This window comes from Ipomoea nil, unplaced genomic scaffold, assembly GCF_001879475.1.
Source record: "Ipomoea nil cultivar Tokyo-kokei standard unplaced genomic scaffold, Asagao_1.1 scaffold1361, whole genome shotgun sequence".
In the NCBI taxonomy this organism is placed as follows: Eukaryota; Viridiplantae; Streptophyta; class Magnoliopsida; order Solanales; family Convolvulaceae; genus Ipomoea; species Ipomoea nil.
In genome coordinates, this window is record NW_017617789.1 from 1,581,525 (window position 1) to 1,601,705 (window position 20,181).

Genomic DNA, 20,181 nt, shown 5'->3' on the forward strand with positions numbered 1-20,181 from the left:
AGGCACAAATGACAAACCCAATATGCTTATCCGGCCTTGGATCGAGGCGAGGCTAAAATTGATGTTGCTGCTGCTCCATTTCTGCCACTATAGTATCAGTCAACGGAGGAGTGTGTGAACACAATAGAAAGATCGGACGTTGTTAACTTCAAGGATGCTTCCTCGTCCGTAAAAGGCAAAATTTTTTGACTCAAAACCTGTGATCAGACATGATTGTAAAGCTACAAAGAGTATGGTGTCTATAACGAGTCATCTTCACAAATTGTGAAATTCCATAGTTGATAGAGTTTAATTATACGTTTTTACTCACAACTTGTCACTTTAAAATCAATTGATCTAGCCATAAGACATAATACTAAGAATGTTTATATGGTTTTCACCAAAAAAAAAAAAAGAAAAGAGAACGTTTATATGGCTTAACCAGATTCAAAGATGTTTCCTAATTACAAAGGTGTATGTTTTTTTTTCAATTTCTCACTAAAGCATCTCCTCTAAAGTCTTATATTGATTGGGAGTGTACCTAATGGGACAATTGACTTCATAGATAACAATCCAATCTTACCAATTACAGGATCATTTAGTTGATTTAAAATGTTCTCTATGAAACTATCTCAAATTTGTGAAGAGGTAAAGCTCAAACTCCACGTCAAATTATATATTAAGAAATAAATATTTATAATTAATTTTTGAACTTTACCGAATTCAAAGAGTTCAATCAATGACAGAAATTACGACAACTCAATAGCTCAGCGGACAAATCAAATGTCAAGGTTTGAACCTTGGTTTCTTCTTCTAAATACGGCTTATTAAACAAGTGAGCTAAATCCGTGGGTGCAACCAATGCTAATGATAGATGCTTGTCCTTTCCCCTTTCTTTCTTTGTTGCTGCATTTATATTGTAAATCATTCTCCATTCTCCCATCAATTGAGCAAACAAAAAGTTACCAGTTTTGGACCACACAACACTATTACACTGCGTTCATAGTCCAAACAAAAACACGAACTTTCTTGTCTTTTTCCAACAGTCAGAATCAAAGAAATTTCTTTTGAATTAGTTAGTGAATTACCATCCAATTTCCCAGTGAAAGATATAACCAGTTTCTTCTTTCTTGTTGTTGATTATGCAAAGCCCTGGAGTTTCTTGAGGCTATTACCCAGTTCATCTTCAACCACCACACTATTCTTATTCCTTCTTCATCTTCCCTGAACTCACCCTCTCTTTCAGAAAATGACCGAGGCACTGATTACCGTAGTCCCCATCGAGCTAACTCAACTGATGGATTAGCAAATCCGCAAGCAGTTGCGTCTGGTAACAAGAGTGGAAAGAGAAGTCCAGAAGCTCAACAGCTCCTCACCGAGCTAACTCAAAGGTTTTAGGAGCATTATTGATATCAGAGGTAAATGGCACAGCTAGAGCTTCTCAGTTTACCAAAGAAGATTGAAGAGCTTGCCAATGGTAGCTATAAGGATTTCTTGCTTACTTTAGTTGCAAAAGAATCAAAAGCTACATGATCTGATTCAATTAGGATATTCTTTTTAGTTTTGGGGGTCATATTTCCTGTTTTCTCTAATCATGTTATGTAGGACCTTGAAGGCAAATTGACATTGTTTCTTTGTTTTTCTTAGTCTATTTGCAACCATAGAAAGATCATCTTCTTCCTCCATTCCCCCCGGCTCGTCCCCCAGCGGCGCATTCTCAAGCTTTCGGGCACGCAACAAATTGGGTATCAGAGCAACGCTCATCATGGTATCAGAGCAACGCTCGTCATGGTATCAGAACTAGTAGCGGCAACACCATGATGGTCAAGGTGCGAATTAACGCATCCCCAATAATGGCTTTGATTGACTCTAGGAGTACGCATAATTTCGTAGATGCAGGCACAACTAAACGCTTGGGTTTACCAGTATGTGAGTGTCCGTACTTGCAGGTGGTTGTGACGAATGGAGAGCGCATCATCGCGACTGTCCGTACACGACCATCGCATAATCACGAGGCACAGACCCGGTGGCCGTTCGACCTTATCGCTATCCCTAGGCGTAGAAGGATGAAATCGAGCGTAAGTCCAACTCCAAACTCCTCAACAATATAATACAATAGGCGAATCATTAGGATGAAGTTCTTCAACCTCCTTTCGCACCTTCTCGCATGAAATATTATGATCAGTAGATAATCGTTATGTTATAACAAATCTCCTCTCCCCATCAAAACCTCTCCTCCTAGAACTGCTCTTGAATCTCCTAAATTAGCTACATAAAATTCACCATCTGAAATTGCATCTACAAGACAACGAAATCCAACAGAAGCAATCTGTGGCATTACTGGCAACGATCTCTTAACTAATCGAATAAAATCTTCTTATGTGGGATGAAAAGCCTTCTTGATTACATCCGTTGACAGTCTTACTTGCTCCATTGCAAATTCTGACCAAATTAGAACACTCGAATCAGTAAAACAGAACCCCAAAAAAACCTCATATACTGCCTATATACATTTCAAACTTCAAAATTCAGAATGAGCTTATGCTAACAAAAAGGAGCAGAGTTGAAAATTCATGTTAAAGCTAGGCTTCATTTGACCTAGTCGCTTGTCGTATTCCTCCTTGGTTTTACTAGTGCTTAAACACGATCGCTCGTGACGATTTTGTATCGATTACCGGGATTTGAACGCAAAAATTGTAAAAGATAAATTTTCAATTCTTGTGATTGAGGAACTGCTGCATGAATTGCATGGGATGCGTTTCTTCACGAAGTTGGACTTACAGACCGGGTACCATTAAATCTGCATGAACCCAGATGACGGCGAAAAACGGCCCATCCAGAGACACCACGGTCACTTTTGAATTCCTGGTAATGCCGTTTGGACTCTGCAATGTGCCATCAACGTTCCAGACTCTCATGAACGAGGTTTTTTCTTCCGTACTCTGTAAATTTGTTTTAGTATTTTTTGATGATATTTTGATTTACAGCAGGTCTTAGGCGGATCACATCTCTCATGTGAGGACGGTTTTCAATCTCTTGCTTCACCATCAGTTAATGGTTAAACGATTCAAGTGTTCATTTGGAGTCGATATATTTTGTTACCTCGGCCATGTTATCGACGCTGGTGGCGTTTCCATGGACTTAAGCAAAGTCCAAACTGTTTTAGACTGGTCACAGCCCCAATCCGCCAAGGGTCTGTGCGGCTTTCTAGGATTTGCAGGCTTCTACCGCGGGTTTATCAAGGATTTTGGTGTCATAGCAGCTCCCTTACTCTGAAAGAACTAATTTCCTGTGGACTGACAAAGCGATTACGGCTTTTCAACAACTCAAAGTAGCGGTTACCTCAACTCCAATTTTGCAACTTCCAGATTTTTTCAAAAATGTTTGTTGTCGAATGTGACGCATCGGGGGTGGCGTAGGTGCGATTTTGCACCAAGAAAACCATTTAGTGGCTTTCTTTAATTGACGCCTCACCGCTCGACATCACAAACTAGCCTCATATTAACAAGAATTGATCGGACTATCTCAGGCGATTTGTCATTGGTGGCACTACCTGTGGGGTCGTCAATTCACCTCTGATCATTATAGTCTAAATTTCCATCTGCAACACCGCCTCACCACGTCTCCCCAACATTTTTTGAGGTGGTTTCTTCTATCATGGCGCTATTAGCGAGATATCTCCTGTTTTTTATTCCATTCGTCGTGAACTTGCTGCTTCAGATGACGCTCAAATTTTGATTGGGAAGATCATGGACGGCGTCGAAGGCCATCACTAGTCACTAGATGGCAAGCTCATACGTTACAAGGGTAAGCTCTTTATCCTTATGAATTTTCTACTAATCCCGGTTATTACTGCAGGCTTTCACAACGTTTCACACTAAGAGGCGCAAAAGACCATTTTTCACATCTCTTGGGAATTCTTTTGGACTGGAATGAGGGGTGTTGTTCGCGATTTCGTATGGAAATGCCCGACCTGTCAATGTTGCAAATGGGAAAACCTCAACCCTGCAGGGCTCCTCCAGCCACTGCCCATTCTGTCGCTTATCTGGAGTGACATTTCGTTGAATTTCATTGATGGTTTACCGAAAGTCCACGATAAATCAATAATTTTCTCGGTCGTTGACCGCCTAGCCAAGTACGCGCATTTCATTCCCCTCGGCCACCCTTATACAGCGGCCACAATTGCAGGTACATTTTTGCACACATTGTCAAGCTTCATGGCATTCCGGAGCCCATCGTTAGTTTATCGGGACGTGATGATGATGATGATGATGATAATAATAATAATAAGAGTTTTTCGCACTTTTGGTCCCACGACTATGGTGTCACTAACAACTTTGATCCACGACTTTCAAAACTTGCAGAATTAGTCCACGACTATTACTTTCTTAGCGAATTTGGTCATTTCGGTGCATTTTCCGTTCAATTTTAGCCAGAATTTTTTTCATTTTGGACTTTATACTATTTATTCCCTTTCAATTTCAAGTATACCAAACGTTAGAATTAAAATTCTCAATAATTCTATTCCAATTTAAATTTAAATTACCACTATATTTCCACGTTATTTATCTCCCATGAAATTACAATTCTTTTTCCATTTATTTCTCTCCTTCCCGCCAAACACTAGGGGTGTGCAAATTTTAGAGAATTTTCGGTTAACCGACTGAATCGACAAAGTTCGGTTAACCATTTTTTAACCGAATTTTTTCGGTTCGGTTAATGGTTAAAGGAATTTCAAAATTTCGGTTAACGGTTAATTCGGTTCGAAAGGTCGGTTAACCGAATTAACCAAACATCTAACCGAAGTTTTTAATATATATATAAATAAATAAATATAAATAGTAATTGTGTAATACTAATATAAATATATAACGGACTATGGATGTTTAGACTTTGGATTTTTGATTGAAGATTTGAAGTTAGGGATGAATTTATTATGATATGTATTTTATTTTAATTGGATTTATTATTTTAGGTGATTTTTAGAAATTTAAATTTTAGCTTTAAAAACATCGATTAATCGGTTAACCAAAAAAAATTTTGGTTCGATTAATTCGGTAACATAAACTTCGATCCGATTAACGGTAAAAGATTTTAAAAATTCGATTAATTCGGTTCGGTTAACCGATTGAACACCCCTACCGAACATCCGACCTTTCTAGTCTTCGAGTATAGCCCTCCACCATCATTTCAATCAAAATGATCTTTTCCACTCGGTTGTAGAGATGTTATAAACCATTTTCTAGTCGAGTCGTCATAGACTGCTAGCTTTTTTACTAAGGCTCTGTTTGGCAAATCTAACTGGAAAGCTGGAAAGCTATAAGTTTGGAGCTGAAAACTGAAGAGCTGTTAAGATACCTGTTATGATTAAAAGTGTGTGGTAAAATTAACTTTTTGATAAACTGATAAATGTAAAAAGACTAAAAATGAATCTTCATAAAATTTAGAGTTAATTACCGAAATGGTCCCTTGACTATAGTGAAATTACCAATTTGGTCATTGACTATTTTTTTTGATCAATTAAGTTCCTCAACTTTAAAAATCTTAATCAATTTGGTCATCCGTTTGTTTGACCGTTAGTCAACCGTTAACTTGGGACCAAATTGATAATTCACTATAGTCAAGGGACCATTTTGGTAATTAACTTTAAGGGTGGGCAATTCCGTTCAGTTTTCTCGAACCGAACCGTACCAAACTAGTTAGATTCGGTAATATACCAAACAACCGAACGATAATAGATTCTTATATACCGAACGGTTCGGTAAAAACTCGAACCGAACTGAATTGTTCGGTAAAAACCGAACCGAACCAAATACCGTTTGAACTTTGTATTGCTATTTTGTTATATATTAGACTTTGGATATGGATTATGTAAACAACATAACACATAATATAGAACTCTTGATAACAAACCATAAAGAAATCAAATAAAACATTTACGAGAGATACCCGTGAGAATATGAGCTGAACGGTAGAGCAAGCAGCAAGGGACTTGGATTTACTTTTTATTTATTTATTTATTTTATCGAACCGTTCGGTATACAAGAATCCAATACCGTTCGGTTGTTCGGTTTGGTACAGTTCGGTTCGAGAAAACTGAACCGAATTGCCCACCCCTAAAGTTAATTACCAAAATGGTCCCTTGACTATAGCGAAATTACCAATTCGGTCCCAAGTTAACGGGTGACTAACGGTCAAACAAACGGAGGACCAAATTGGTTAAGATTTTTAAAGTTGAGGGACTTAATTGGTTAAAGAAAATAGTCAAGGACCAAATTGGTAATTTTGATATAGTCAAGGGACCATTTCGGTAATTAACTCTAAAATTCAAATTAGTTTTTTTACATATTAAAATTTAACATTTTATCTTTAAAAAAAATTAACATTTTGAAATAAAACTATTAACATAATCATAATCTAGCATCTCATAATGAAGTAGCAATATTGTTGCAAATCTCATAATAATAATAATAATAATAATAATAATAATAATATTATTATTATTATTATTATTATTATTATTTGCGGTGAAAGTAGCGGATAAAGGAGAAGAGAAAAATTATTTTAATTGAAAAGTGTAAATTATGTCATTCCTTTAAAATAATAAGGGTAAAGATGAAAAAAAAAAAAGTTAGGAAGCTAGTAGCTTATTTTGAAATGCTACCTTATCAAAATAAACTCTTATTTTAAGCTAGGAGCTTATTTTAGGAACATTACCCAACAGAACTTATAGCTTAATAGTAGCTTAAAATGAATTACAAGCTCCTAAATAAGCTCTGGCAAACCGAACCTAAATTGTAAACATCTGCATTTTCTCACTCAAGTCTATAAATTATTGTTGGACCCTTGACCTTGTAAGAGCCTATAGTAATGCCGTGTGAGCCGGGTCCTCTTCTTCCTCATTTTTGTCTTGTAATATGTTGAAACAATGGATCCGATGACTTCTTTTCTGTCCCCTTTTAATGGCCGAACAAGAAATCAAGAACAAGATCTAGTTAAATAGATACACACGCATCTGATATTTCACTTCCTATTCTACAGAAAAAGCTTTCATCTCGTAATAATAATCTGATTTCAACACTGTAATCTGCAGAAATGGAAATGGTAAAGACGGATGATGACCGAGCGAGGGAGATTGTCCTAAAGTATGATCCCAAATGTGCACAGGGAAAAAGACAAAAATATGCGGTCAACAAGGAAAAATTCCCAAAATGTGTCGTATTTTTTTTTTTGGACAAAAATATGCAAAACTCCATTCGTAGTTGCGTTTTTGATGTATTTCGTATTTTTCTTGTATTCGTAGAAAACGCAAGAGGCAGTTGCGTTTACGTATTTGTATACGTAAAACGCAATAGGCTCTTGCGTTTTTGCGACAATACCGTATCCCACAATACACAACTATGTTTTGCGTTTTACGTATTATACGTAAAACGCAAAACCAAGTTGCGTTTTTGTGAAGTATTTGTACTCCTCGTCGCGTACGGCGGTAAAAAGAGAACCACGCTACAACTGGATTCATTCCCGTTTCGGAAATGTGGATCAGAGAAATAGACCGCGAAAAGCATACCTTTGAAAAATAATACTCCGTAATAATAATGATAAGAATGCAACAGATAACAGCGATGAAGAAAAAGTGAGGACAGAACTCACAGAAGACTTGGAGATAATATTCTATCGCGAATTGAAGTTTTCTTCCTTCACCTGCGGAATTCTTTTCCTTTCCTTTTTCTTTGGTTCTGACTTCTGCGAGTCAAGCGAAGAACGCATACGAAATTTGGGTCTTGCGTTTTACGGCGGTAAAAAAAACGCATTTGGGTCTTGCGTTTTACGTATTCACAGGTACAATACGTAAAACGCAAGACCCAAATGCGTTTTAGCGTATTCCCTACGTATTTTGAAAACGCAACCACCAGTTGCGTTTTCTGTATTTAACAAAAAAAAAAAAATACGGATGAAATACTTTAAAAAACGCAACTCTCAATAGAGTTTTGCATATTTCTGTCAAAAAAAAAAGTCATTACATATTTTGGCTAATTCCCAAGCTTTTCTACACATTCTAGTCTTTTCTCCAATGTGCACAAGGCGATAACTATAGGCGCAAAATGATCTTCCAACGTTGCAGGAGTGAAATCGATGAAATAATTTAATTTATTTCAACCAAACTAAACACATAAAATGAAGAGAAGAATGAGAGTAGTAAATAAACTAAGAAGAACAACAATAATGCAAGGTTGTTCTTGACTCCATGTATGTTTGACAGAGAACATCATGTGGGAGGGCGGCCCTGAAAGAGTTGAGAGATTGATTTCTTCAAATCCTCAACTGAGTATTGGATTTCAGTGGTGGGATTACCAGAAGTGTCTGAGAGTTGGTCAAGAAGATGCTCATAACTTGGAACCAACCTATCCAAAATAACTTTTCGAAGCTGTCCCATGAGGTTGGCATCAGAACCCGACCACCTAGATTGAGTTCGATGAACTTTACCAAACATTTCATTGAAATTCCTAAGAGTTTCCTTCCTCCTACTCTGCCGGGAAAGCGTGACGCTGAAGAGCTTGATCTTTTTGAGACTGGAGCATTGCGCCAAATCTTGTATAATTCTGGTCCAAGTCGAACCCAGGTATTTCAGTTTTCTAGCACGTAGGCCAGTTTCAAGATCACGCAGGAAATCACCCTCTTCTACTATCTCTCTTAGACTTGGCTGCTCAATCACCGTCTGAACAATGTAATTAAGGTTATTCATCATGAAAAAGTGGGCAAAAGCATCATCGTCCTGGTGTTGGACGGTCTTGGTTTTCAACCTGCGCAGCAACGAGGCAATGACCCAAAGAACGTGAGACGTAAACGGCGATACGCCGCGACCATCAATAGTTTTTTTGTCACAGATATTGCCATCGATCCTTGTGCTTATTTCCACTTTTCTTGGCCCTGAAACTATCCATTCACACTCCTCACTGTACTCAGATATCAATCTGATCATATAATCCATGACATACTTTGTCGTGGTATGAACACCGTCCTCTTTGACGCTACTAATATGCATAACGTCACTGTTCACAGCTCTCTCGAAATTCCGGAAACTCACTTTTGCTGCCTCTATGAGCTGAGAAAAAACTTGTTCCACCTGTGTCGCCAGAGGATCATCTCTGGGCACCTCGAACAATACACACGGGCTCAAGGTAGTGTTTAGGATGCGGTGTAAATCAAGGAATCTGAATAGTTTTTGTGGAGAAGGGTGACTGGTGGCGAATGCCTGTGTGAAATCTAGGAATGGTGAGACAAAAGCCCTCACTATTCCCATCACAAGTGCTGATGAATCGTCTTTGAAGATTGACTGGTGGGTCTGTTTTTCAATGGAGATAAGATCTACACAGAACACAAGTGCTTTCAACCACAGCCCTACAACCTTGTCAAGTGTTTCCCATTCCATCCTCTTCACCTCAACCGCACTTAATTTCTGAATTCCAAATCGCCTTAAAGTGGCATCGAAAACTGCCAGGCGTTTGGTCTTGTAAATCTGCTTGCAATCTTCGAGATATCCCATGGCACTCAGGCGCTGTGCAATGGAGGGAAGATCAGCAGGGAGAGTTGCGGTGAGTTCGCCCAAGGAGAGACTAGCGCTGCTCACAGAAGTTGAATAATTTGCAGAAACAGAACAGCAGACATTAAAAGAAGCAGGGAGATGAGTATTACTATTACTGTTAGTAGGATGAGAGAGCATGGTTCCAAACTCATCCAGCAGCTGCTTCCTCATCCTTGTCCTCTCTGTACTTTCCAAACTCTCATGTATGGGTATGGAGATACTCAACCATTTCAATTCGCTAAGCTCCTCGCCTTCAAACTTCTTTGTTGCTTCCATTTTCTGCAGGCACAAACCCAGTATGATGATCCGGCCTTGGATCCAAGCTAGGCTAAAATTGATATATGTTGCTGGTGCTCCATTTCTGCCGCTCCTATAGTATCAGTCAACGGACAAGTGTGAACTGAAGTAGGACCGACACGGCAAACTCTGGCCTATCATGATTATGGAGAACTTGTTATTAAAAAAAAAAGTGCTTAATCTTAGCTCCAAACTTAAAATCTAATAGTTTACCTTCTTTGTAATTTCCCCTTCCTTTCCTTGTTGCTGCATTTATATTGTTTATCATTCTCCATTCTCCAAACAATTGAGCAAACAAAAAGTTACCAGTTCTGGACCACACAGCACTATTGCACTGCATTCAAACAAAAGCATGAACTTTCTTGTCTCTTTCCAACAGTCAAAATCAAAGAAATTTCTTTTTGAATTAGTGAATTACCATCCAATTTCCCAGTGAAAGATGAAGCCAGTTTCTTCTTCTTGTTGTCAATTATGCAAAGTCCTAGAGTTTCTTGCGGTTATTACCCTTCATCTTCAACCATCACACTCTTCTTCTTCCTTCTTCATCTTCCCTGAACTCACCTATTCTTTTAGAAAATGACTGAGGCACTGATTACCATAGTCCTCACCGAGCTAACTCAACTGATGGATCAGCAGATCCGCAAGCAGTTGCGTCTAGTAACGGGAGTGGAAAGAGAAGTCCAGAAGCTCAACAGCTCCTTCCGATCCATTCAGGCCGTTCTCGCGGATGCAGAGAAGAGGCAAGTCAAGGACGAGTCCGTTAGGGTTTGGCTCATGAAGCTTCGAGACATTTCCTACGACATGGATGACTTGTTGGCCGAATTGAGCACAGAAATCTTGAAGATACAAATCGAAGGCGTTGATGAAAACCCTACTTCTTCTGCTCCTAAGAACAAGGTATCCTCATTTCTCTCATGCTTCGGATTCAATAAGGTTGTCCAGCGTCGCGATATAGCTCTTAGGATAAAAGGGATAAATGAGAGACTAGATATTATAGCTGTTGAGAAAGATAGGTATAAATTTGACATGATTATGGATAAAGAAGAATATAGGCAATACCATAGTACATCTTACGTTGATGTGTCAAAGATATATGGTCGGGAGGGAGAAAAGGGTACCTTAATAAGCAAGCTCTGTAACAATAATAGCAGTGAACCAGAACAAGAACAAGGCCTCCATATAATTGCAGTTGTGGGTATGGGAGGTATCGGGAAGACAACACTCGCACAGCTTGCTTACAATAGCCGCGAGGCGAATTCGGGGTTCGAGATAAAAATGTGGGTGTGTGTATCCGAGCCTTTCGATGTGGTAAAAGTTGCAAAAGCGATTGTTGAAGAGGTCCAAGGCAGTGCACCGAATGTGTTTGAACTCGAGACCATATTGTGCAACCTTAGGAACTCGATTTCCGGGAGGAGGTTCCTGCTCGTGCTGGATGATGTGTGGACGGAGGATTTTAGGAAGTGGGAGCCGTTGAGGGACTCCCTAACGACGGGTGCAGGCGGGAGTAAGGTTCTGGTGACCACACGCAACGAGAGAGTGGCGAGGATAATGGAAACCACATACACATTGCGTTTAGAGGAGCTGCCGAGTGATGATTGCTGGTCGTTGTTCAGCAAAATTGCGTTTCTTGGGAGGGGCAAAGATAAATGTGAGGAGCTAGAAGAGGTGGGGAGGAAAATCGCGCTGAAATGCAAAGGATTGCCTCTAGCTGCAAAGACTATCGGGAGCCTGATGCGGATGAAAAACTCTGTTCAAGATTGGAAGAATGTTTTGGAGAGTGAGATATGGAAGTTGGAAGATGCAGAGAAAGGTCTGTTTCCACCTTTGTTGTTGAGCTACTATGATCTTCCCTCAGCTCAGAGAAGGTGCTTCTCGTACTGTGCTAACTTCCCGAAAGACTACAAGATCGAGGCCGATAATCTGATCAAACTCTGGATGGCTCAAGGCTACCTCCTCAACCCGAGAAGCACAGAAGAAATGGAGATCACGGGACGAGGCTACTTGGAAGATTTGGTCTTGAGGTCGTTTTTCCAAGAAGTGGAAAGATCTAAAGATGGCGAGACGATACTAAGATTCAAGATGCATGATATGGTTCACGATTTCGCACAATATCTTACCTATTGTGAATGCCTTATCATGGAAGTTCATAGTAACTTGGCATCAAGGTTGGATAAATTGGAACGAAAGGCTCGTCATCTTACCTTAGTTCGGGCAGAGGAGGTGCCATTTCCTGCTTCGATTGGTGAAACAAGAAAACTTCACAGTTTTTGGGTTCAATCGTTCTATGACTCCCCACCAATCGTTAGCGAAATAGATAGAGTGACTTCTGAGTTATTCCAATCTTTAACTTTCCTGAAATCCTTAGATCTTAGCCGGAACAGATTGTATCAGCTTCCAAAAGAGCTCGGGAAATTGACCAATTTGAGATATCTCAACTTATCCCACAACCCATTGTGGGAACTCCCAGAAACATTATGTGGTCTCTACAATTTGCAGACTTTGAAGATCATTTCCTGTGATCATCTCCGAAAGCTGCCTCAAGGGATTGGAATGTTGAAAAACTTAAGGCATCTCGAGATAGATCGCACTGAGAGCCTCAAAACATTGCCAAAAGGTGTTCGAAACCTGGATAATCTTAGAACACTGAGCAAATTTATCATGGTTAGTAGCAGCGATAGCGGAGACTCAATTTGCTGCTTGCAAGACTTGAAAAACTTGAATCAACTGCAAGGATACCTTAAGATCGAGGGGTTGGGATTCGTGGAAGATGCGATTGAAGCAGAACGAGCTGAACTGAAGAACAAGAAGCAGCTGGTAAATTTGCATATGGATTTCAAGCCTTCGGTTGAAGATGAGAAGACAATGGAGCTGATCGAAGCTCTCGAGCCACCTCAAGAATTGAAGCATTTGCAGATAAGTTTCTATGGAGGTTCTCAGTTCCCGAGTTGGATGGTATACTTAAGCAATCTAAAAAAACTCCATCTTCAAGATTGCCAAAACTGTGTCCATTTACCTCCACTGGGAAAACTGCCCGCCTTGGAAACACTCACCATAGAAAACATGCAGAATCTGAAAACCATCGGGCTCGAATTCTTAGGAATTGCAGATGAAGTAAAGAACAATGGAAGCACAGAAACAGGTTCACTAAAGGGGGCATCATCATCAACCATTATCGGGTTTCCTAAGCTAAAGAAATTGAAGATTGTAGGGGCAGGAAACTGGGTAGAGTGGGAAGTGATTAGCAGAGTTGGAGAAGAAAATATGAAGATCATGCCATGTCTACTTTATCTGAAGCTTTCTGATTGCTGCAAGTTGAAGCAAGTACCACTGGCCCTTCTCCAGAAAGCGCCCTTGAGAAAATTGAGAATACAGAAGTGTCCAATTTTGCAGCAGCAATACCGGAAAGTAACTGGACAGTTATGGAGCAGCATATCTCACATACCAAAGATCCGGATATCATAGGGAAATTGACTGTTATGGAAAAGTCAGCCCCATATTTGACAAAAATACGAGGCTGACAAATTATGGACGGTCAAGGGAAAACTGAGTTTGGGAAATACGGTTGGGCTGAAAAACGCATTTCCCAAACTCGGTTCTATTCTTCTCTCTCCCCGTTAATATCAGACGCATTTTCCAAACTCGATTTTCCCTTGACTGTCCATAATTTGTCAACGTCCTATTTTTGTCGAATACAGGGCTGACTGTCCTATAACAATCAATTTTGTGCTTGCTTAGAGGAGTTGAGAGGTTCCTTGGATGCTGGTAACTTTTCTCTTATTTGTTGGTTTACTGCATACATTTTTTTTCCCAATACTTGTGGGTCGCACGCAAGGTGAAGATATGCAGTAAATGAGACTATGCTATCACTTGTATTCACCATGTCAGCATATTATTACAGGTAACATGTAGAAAACTTGTAAAAATACTAGACAAAAAAAAAAAATTAATGGTAAGTGACTCAAAATGAATGTTATAAAAGACTATGGTGCGGCTTAAACAATTTGATATAGTTCATGGTGCGGGATAACATTTAACTCATTTTTTATTAATCACTTCTTAACATATCATATTTCCTTAAAAAAAAAAAAAAACATATCATATTTGAATACATAGATTTGTTATTAACTCATGGTAGGATCAGTCAATTTATTAGTAATTCATGAATATTTTTTTGAATGTTAATGACTCTATTACATTGTAATCAGTGGCGTATCCAGAAAATCATCTGAGTGGGGGCCAATATTAAATGACATTAGAAATGTTGACAAAATATCAAACAATCATAATAAGGTTAAAATACAAAATACATTATAAATTACAATATATTTATGAGAAAATATGAAACATAATCAATTAGATAAAATAATTTGAATAACAATATATTCATAAATACTTTTAAATTTTAATTTCTTTTAGTTAGATCGATTTTTCTAAATTAATTCGAATACAATAAAGTATATTATAAACTTGTATACTACATTAATTAAATGATTTATAAAAACTAGACTAAAAGAGCATTTAATTTGTTAATTAAATGATTCATAAAAAAAGTAGACTAAACATATTTAATTTATCTTGGGAAGAAATGAAAGAGAGTTTTCAAAAAAGTGAAAGAGGGAAGATAATGAGATTTGACCCCATGTCATAAGCCTTTTATAGCATAAAATTTGGAGTTAAACTAACTAACTACTCAAACTATTAATATTTTCAACATAAATATAGATTTTATATAATATTTCATGCTATATATGTATATATACACATAAAGGGGTGGGGTGGGGGCAGCTGCCCCCACACTAGGTCCACCCCTGATTGTAGTATATGTTCAAGAGTGAACAATGCCTTCACTGAAGCTCAATATCATGACCTTCCACATGAAAAAGGTCACTACATGCCATCTCAGCACAAGGTGCTTCGTAATTCATAAATATAAATACTTTTTCTTTTTAAATTCGGAAGCCATAATTGTATGAGTATAGTGGGAAGCATTTTACTAAATTGAAAATGATGGTATTGCCCAAACGGCCCAATGATGGTGAAGACCCAATATACATAAGACAATTTGATCCATGAAATTAGCCTAGTCAAAGACTCAAAGTAATAACAATTGTTATACCATGGACTATGGTTTATATTGCATTGTGAAATTTGATACAAAATTTTTGTACTTTTAATTAACACATTTTGTACCTACATATAAACAAATAACTTATAATTAAGGATAGCTACACTTACAGAAACTACCAATTACAGATACATAATTTTTTTTTGAACCCAAGAAAATATTAACTGTAGGTACATGAAAATATGGTAAAAGCTTAAAGTTATAGATACAAAATCTGAATGTTGTTTTTGAACCAGGATCTAAAATGCAAGGGAGATCCCGGTCCATGGTATAATTTGCAGCAAGGCAATATAAAGCTTTAAGCTTTTATCCTAACTATACAAACATAAATACAAAAATGTTATATTACATGGGAGAACTAGTTTCAAAATTTTAAGTTTAATTTTGGATTTTTTGGGGGAATCGTTGATTGTTATTTTTTGTCAATTAAGGTCACAAGAGAAAACATTTTATAAGTGTAGAACTCAAAATCTGTATTTCAAGCAAATACATTAAATAATGTAACGAACATTACAATAAAAAATGAAAAGCAAACTTACATATGGACCAATTCAAAAGAATATATTGCAGATAAATAATCAAGAACGCAACTTCAATTCATTGCATTCCAAACTGAATTAAAGGCCAGCTTTGAACGGAACACCGGCCGCCGGCAGCCACCTATCGCCGTTAATGAAAGGTTTAACGGTGAATCTGCTAAATGTTCTGGCGTTAAGGTTGAGCCTCAATCCCCTCCACTTAACCCTGTTCTTGGTGACAGCCCCTGGGCCCCAGTTCTGAAACTCAGCATAAAATATGGTGTTGGGGGCGGTGGTCCCCACCCACGGCATCCACCCACTGGGGTGGATGAGCCCTCCCAGTTCCGACTGCATGAAAACGGTGGTGGAGTAGTTCTTCCACGGCCGGCCGAGGAAGGTGTTGACGCCGGTGAGGTTTCCGAGCGGCGAAACGGTGCAGTTTTGGATTGAAATGCCGGTGTTGTGGTTCGGGTCGGATTTTCCCTGGGCGGTGATGGTGTCCTGCTGGCCGTGCATGGGTTTTCTGGGGAGGATCCGGCAGTTCTGGAGGACGACGGCGGAGTTTCCGAAGATGAAGTCGACGGTGCCGTAGACGGTGCAGTCTTTGTAAAACTGGCGGTTTGAGTGTGCGTAGAGAGTGTCCTGGAACCCGTCCATTTTGCACCGGTAGAAAACGGATTGGTCGGCCGTCGACATTAGCGCCACCGCTTGGTGCTTGGCTGCTCCGGCGGTGTTCTGGAATCCCATGTCTCGTGCTATAAACCCCTTGCCGAAAACCGCTGCATGCAATGCAAACTCAGTTATTAAATAATATAATGACCACATGCATGCTTGCTTAGCACCATGTATATGAACATTCTTTTAAGTTTTAACCCTTTCATGGTAGAGGTTTTTTCCACTATTGATAGGAATATAATGACTCAAATTGATTGGATCGCTCAAACCAACAAAATCAATAGACAGACGGATTAACTGTCTAACTAATAATTTGATTAATGTTGTCCTGAATTTGTTAGATCAAAAGTATCAAAAACTCATTTCAACTAATATGAAGTTGAATTAGAACTAAACTTGTGTATGTTTAGTGAACTCTAGCCAATTCAAGTTGGTTGGAAGGTTTCCAAATTCAAGTCCTCATGAGATAGTTTATTGGCCTTCTCAATTTAAATCGTGAGACAGGGCCTATGGACTATATGCTAGTTTATCTCGTGAGTTTTTTCTGAGGCACCTCAACTTCATATTAGTTGAAATGAGTTTTTGGTACTTTTGATCTAACAAATTCAAAACAACTTTAATCAAATTAGTTAGACAGTTATTCGGTCTATCTATTGAATATATACTAATACCATAACAAAAAAGTGCACTAATAAAATAAAAGACTAGGGGTGTAAATGAGCTGAGCCGAGCTCGAGCTCGATAAACAAAAGGTAGACTCGAGCTCGAAGTTGAATGAGCTCGAGCCAAGCTTTGACCAGCAACTCGAAGAGCCACGAGCTTAAAATATTTGAGCTCGAGCTCGGCTCAATTACGAAACGAACAGACTCAAATTCGAAATTGATCGAATTTGAGTCGAGCTTTGATCCAACCCCTCGCGAGCTGCTCTGATCCCCTCATTTACACCCCTACCTATAAAAGACTTACCAAATGTAGCGGATTGGAAAGTTGGAGTTCCATCAACAAAGTTGAGGTTGGCAGAGACAATGGTAGCATCCATGCCATCACCAATCATCATCACATTCCACATATTCTTCTCAACCCTAACATTCTCATTGTAAACCCCTTTCTTCACATATATCACAAACCTCTTCTTGCTCTTCTTTGGAACATCTTTCAGGGCATCTTTAATCCTCTTGTACTTCCCCGAACCGTCCTTCGCCACCACCACATCCGCCTTGATCTTCCCCGGCTTCGCCTGAAGCAGCCGCCTCCCCTCCGAAGACAACCACACCTCCGGCGAGCTCATCATCAGCCGTCTCCGCCGCCCAACGCCGCCGAGGGCGCTAATAGACTCCACCACAGAGCTCATAATCGCCAGGCTGTTGCTTGTGTACTGAGTAACGTTGCTAAACGCATGAGCCGCGGCCGTTTTCACCGCCGCCTCCGTCACGTTCTCGAACCCGTCTATGCACGTTTCCTGGAAGGTCCCGGCGGCGCTCAGCCACGTTTTCAGGTCGTCAAACGCGCCGGCCACCGTGCTCTTTTCAACCGACAATGAATCGTTGAGATGATCCATGGCTAACGACAACAGCTCGTCGCAGCTCTCCAGAGCTTTCGCCACCACCGGATCTCCGCCGCCGCTCTTGTTCCACGCGCCGCCGCGGAGGAACTTCTCCGACGAGGCGGAGAGCTCGTTAATGGCGACTTGCACCGACAGTTTATAGACGTCTTGAGGCGTGAGAACCGACTTCGACTTGACCAAAGGAGCGAGGCTACTGTAACATGAGTCTGGGTACAATGTAACGTCGCAAATAGCTTTGATGCTCGCATAAATGGACTTGTCGCCGTTTCCTTGTCTGTCGCCGGAGTCTCCGTCCTTGGCGGCGCGTGACACTACTCCGACGACGGCGGAAACGGTGATGGCTACAAGAAGGACTGAAGAAATGGCGATGATTATGATTCTCTTCCTAGTCTTTCTACGGGCCATTAGCCTCTCGTTTTCTTCTTCGTTGATTTTTCCCCATGGACTGGGAGAAGAGACGGCGGCCATGACGGGAACTTACAAGCTGAAATTATTGATAGATAAATGGAAGTTGAGATGAGACTTGAAGTTGCAGTATAAGTGGTTGTGTTTTATAAAGAAAGAAGATGAGTTTAATATGTATATTATGTTAGTTTATATATAGTATATTATATGTATTAGGTGATAATACGTGAGTCCATGATCTTCCAAGGGAATGATAGATCAACGTGCATCTCATTACTTTTTTCAATTTTCAAACCATATATATATATATATATATATATATATATATATATATATATATATATATATAATTTATGAGAAAGCTCACAGATACTTACTGGAATGTGTGTTATCGGTAAAATTAGTTTTGTGATAGCCGAACAAAAGATTAAGAAGTAAACATGCATTTATATGGGTTGTAGATTACTTGCTCAAACCCGAGAATATACAGCAAAAGATCATACAAAAAAATAAATAAATATGGGTTGTAGCTTACTAGTTCAAGTTGAGGAAATACTACAAAAGATTACAAAAAAATAAACAAACATAAATTGTCCATAATTAACTGGCTCAAGCATCTGGGTATATATATATATATATATATATATATATATATATATATGAAACATTTTTATATTATATTATATTATTTAGTAAAACTTATAAAGGAATTGGAAATTATGTACTTGTATGTATAAATCTAGCCATTTAATTTGTTTATTTATGAAGGCATGCCATTATATTACCCCCTTTCTTTACTTTCCTTTAAACAGATAGAATAATATGTATATTAATTTTTGGGAAAATGACACTTTTTACTCCTGAGTTATATACTTATAGCACTTTTTCCCCCTCAATTCTTTAGGTAAGCACATTAGCCCCCTCAATTATTCTAAAAGTGGTTCTTTTTCCCCCCTGATATATTAAATTGACATTTATACCCTTAAAGTAAACATTTTATTTATTTTACTACTCCAACAAATTATTGCGTATACGTAGGGATGACCACGGTTCGGTTTGAATTGAACCGGATACTAAAGCAATAGAATTAATAGTTTCCGGTTATAATTCAGATCTAGAACTCAATATTTAAATGTCAATTTATTAAAATTATGTATCAAAAAAATTGAATCTTGAACCGTGAACCGGCTGTTCCGGATCCGATTCGCGATTTTGCACCGTCTTTATTTTAAAATTTTATTTTTTATTTTTTATTTTAAAATAGTCTAAATTCAACAATAAATGTATTTTTTTTTCAGTTCGTAACATGAACCGTCCGTTCCGGTTCATGGTTTTAATAAGCTCTAAATATCGAATTTCGATTCTAAATTGTAATTGGAATATTTCAGTTTGGTTGCTATAGTGTTTGTTTAGTTTGAACCAAATTATGGTCATAATTTCTTGAAAAAAAAATAAATTAAATATTTAGTTTAAGGGTAAATATGTCCATTTAACATTTTAGGGGAGAAAACAGCCACTTCAATAATTTAAGGGGAAAAATGCTATAGGTATTTAACTCAGGGGGAAAAAGTGCCGTTTTCCCTTAATTTTTTTACTAATGTATAGATTTTGGAAAGAGTGATGCTAGATTATGGTACTAAATCAACTTGCAATTAATATTGTGCGTGGCATATAACTTGCATACTTTTATACTAATTGTTACCATGTAAATTTAGATCGAAGATGAATATTATGAGATAAATTTATAAGGAAAATTTAGACTAACTTGCAAATTCACTCGCTTTCAATAATACTCCCTCCGTCCCAATTTATATATCTGGTTCGGTTAATGAGACTTGACTGAAGTTATTTTTAATCTATTCTTTCATAATATTAAGTTTAGTATTAGTATACAAAATTTATGTATTTAGAAATTACACTAAAAGTACTATTAAACACAAAAAAATCAAATTTAAAAATAAGTAAAAAATACTAAAGAAAATAAATAAGAAAAAATTAGTTTGACCAATGAATAGTAAATATGACAGATAAAATG

The 20,181-nt window shown here is 38.3% G+C and overlaps 2 protein-coding genes across 3 annotated transcripts; one reads left to right on the forward strand and one right to left on the reverse strand.

Moving 5' to 3' along the window:
- Positions 1-1,213: 1,213 nt before the first annotated feature.
- LOC109185815 (putative disease resistance protein RGA4) lies at positions 1,214-13,790 on the forward strand. 2 transcript variants are annotated; one of them, XM_019335762.1, is made up of 2 exons: positions 1,214-1,237; positions 10,445-13,790. In XM_019335762.1, exons 1-2 carry the CDS (start codon positions 1,229-1,231, stop codon positions 13,319-13,321), a joined length of 2,886 nt encoding a protein of 961 aa, XP_019191307.1. In that variant the 5' UTR covers positions 1,214-1,228; the 3' UTR covers positions 13,322-13,790. The 2 variants fall into 2 exon arrangements, with proteins under 2 accessions (XP_019191307.1, XP_019191306.1); XM_019335761.1 differs by lacking the exon at positions 1,214-1,237 and adding an exon at positions 10,235-10,380 and having other exon boundaries at positions 10,416-13,790.
- A 1,650-nt stretch (positions 13,791-15,440) lies between these two features.
- LOC109185803 (probable pectinesterase/pectinesterase inhibitor 46) lies at positions 15,441-18,270 on the reverse strand. Its single transcript, XM_019335746.1, has 2 exons — positions 17,144-18,270; positions 15,441-16,281 (listed from the first exon to the last, which is right to left on the reverse strand). The coding sequence occupies exons 1-2, from the start codon at positions 18,207-18,209 to the stop codon at positions 15,602-15,604; spliced, it is 1,746 nt and encodes a 581-aa protein (XP_019191291.1). The 5' UTR covers positions 18,210-18,270; the 3' UTR covers positions 15,441-15,601.
- Positions 18,271-20,181: the final 1,911 nt, after the last annotated feature.

Coding starts and splice junctions, on each gene's coding strand:
- LOC109185803 (XM_019335746.1), bottom strand. CDS start 18,209: ATGGCCGCCGTCTCTTCTCCCAGTCCATGGGGAAAAATCAACGAAGAA. Junction 16,282..17,143: donor TTTCCAATCCGCTACATTTG/GTAAGTCTTTTA, acceptor CATTGCATGCAG/CGGTTTTCGGCAAGGGGTTT.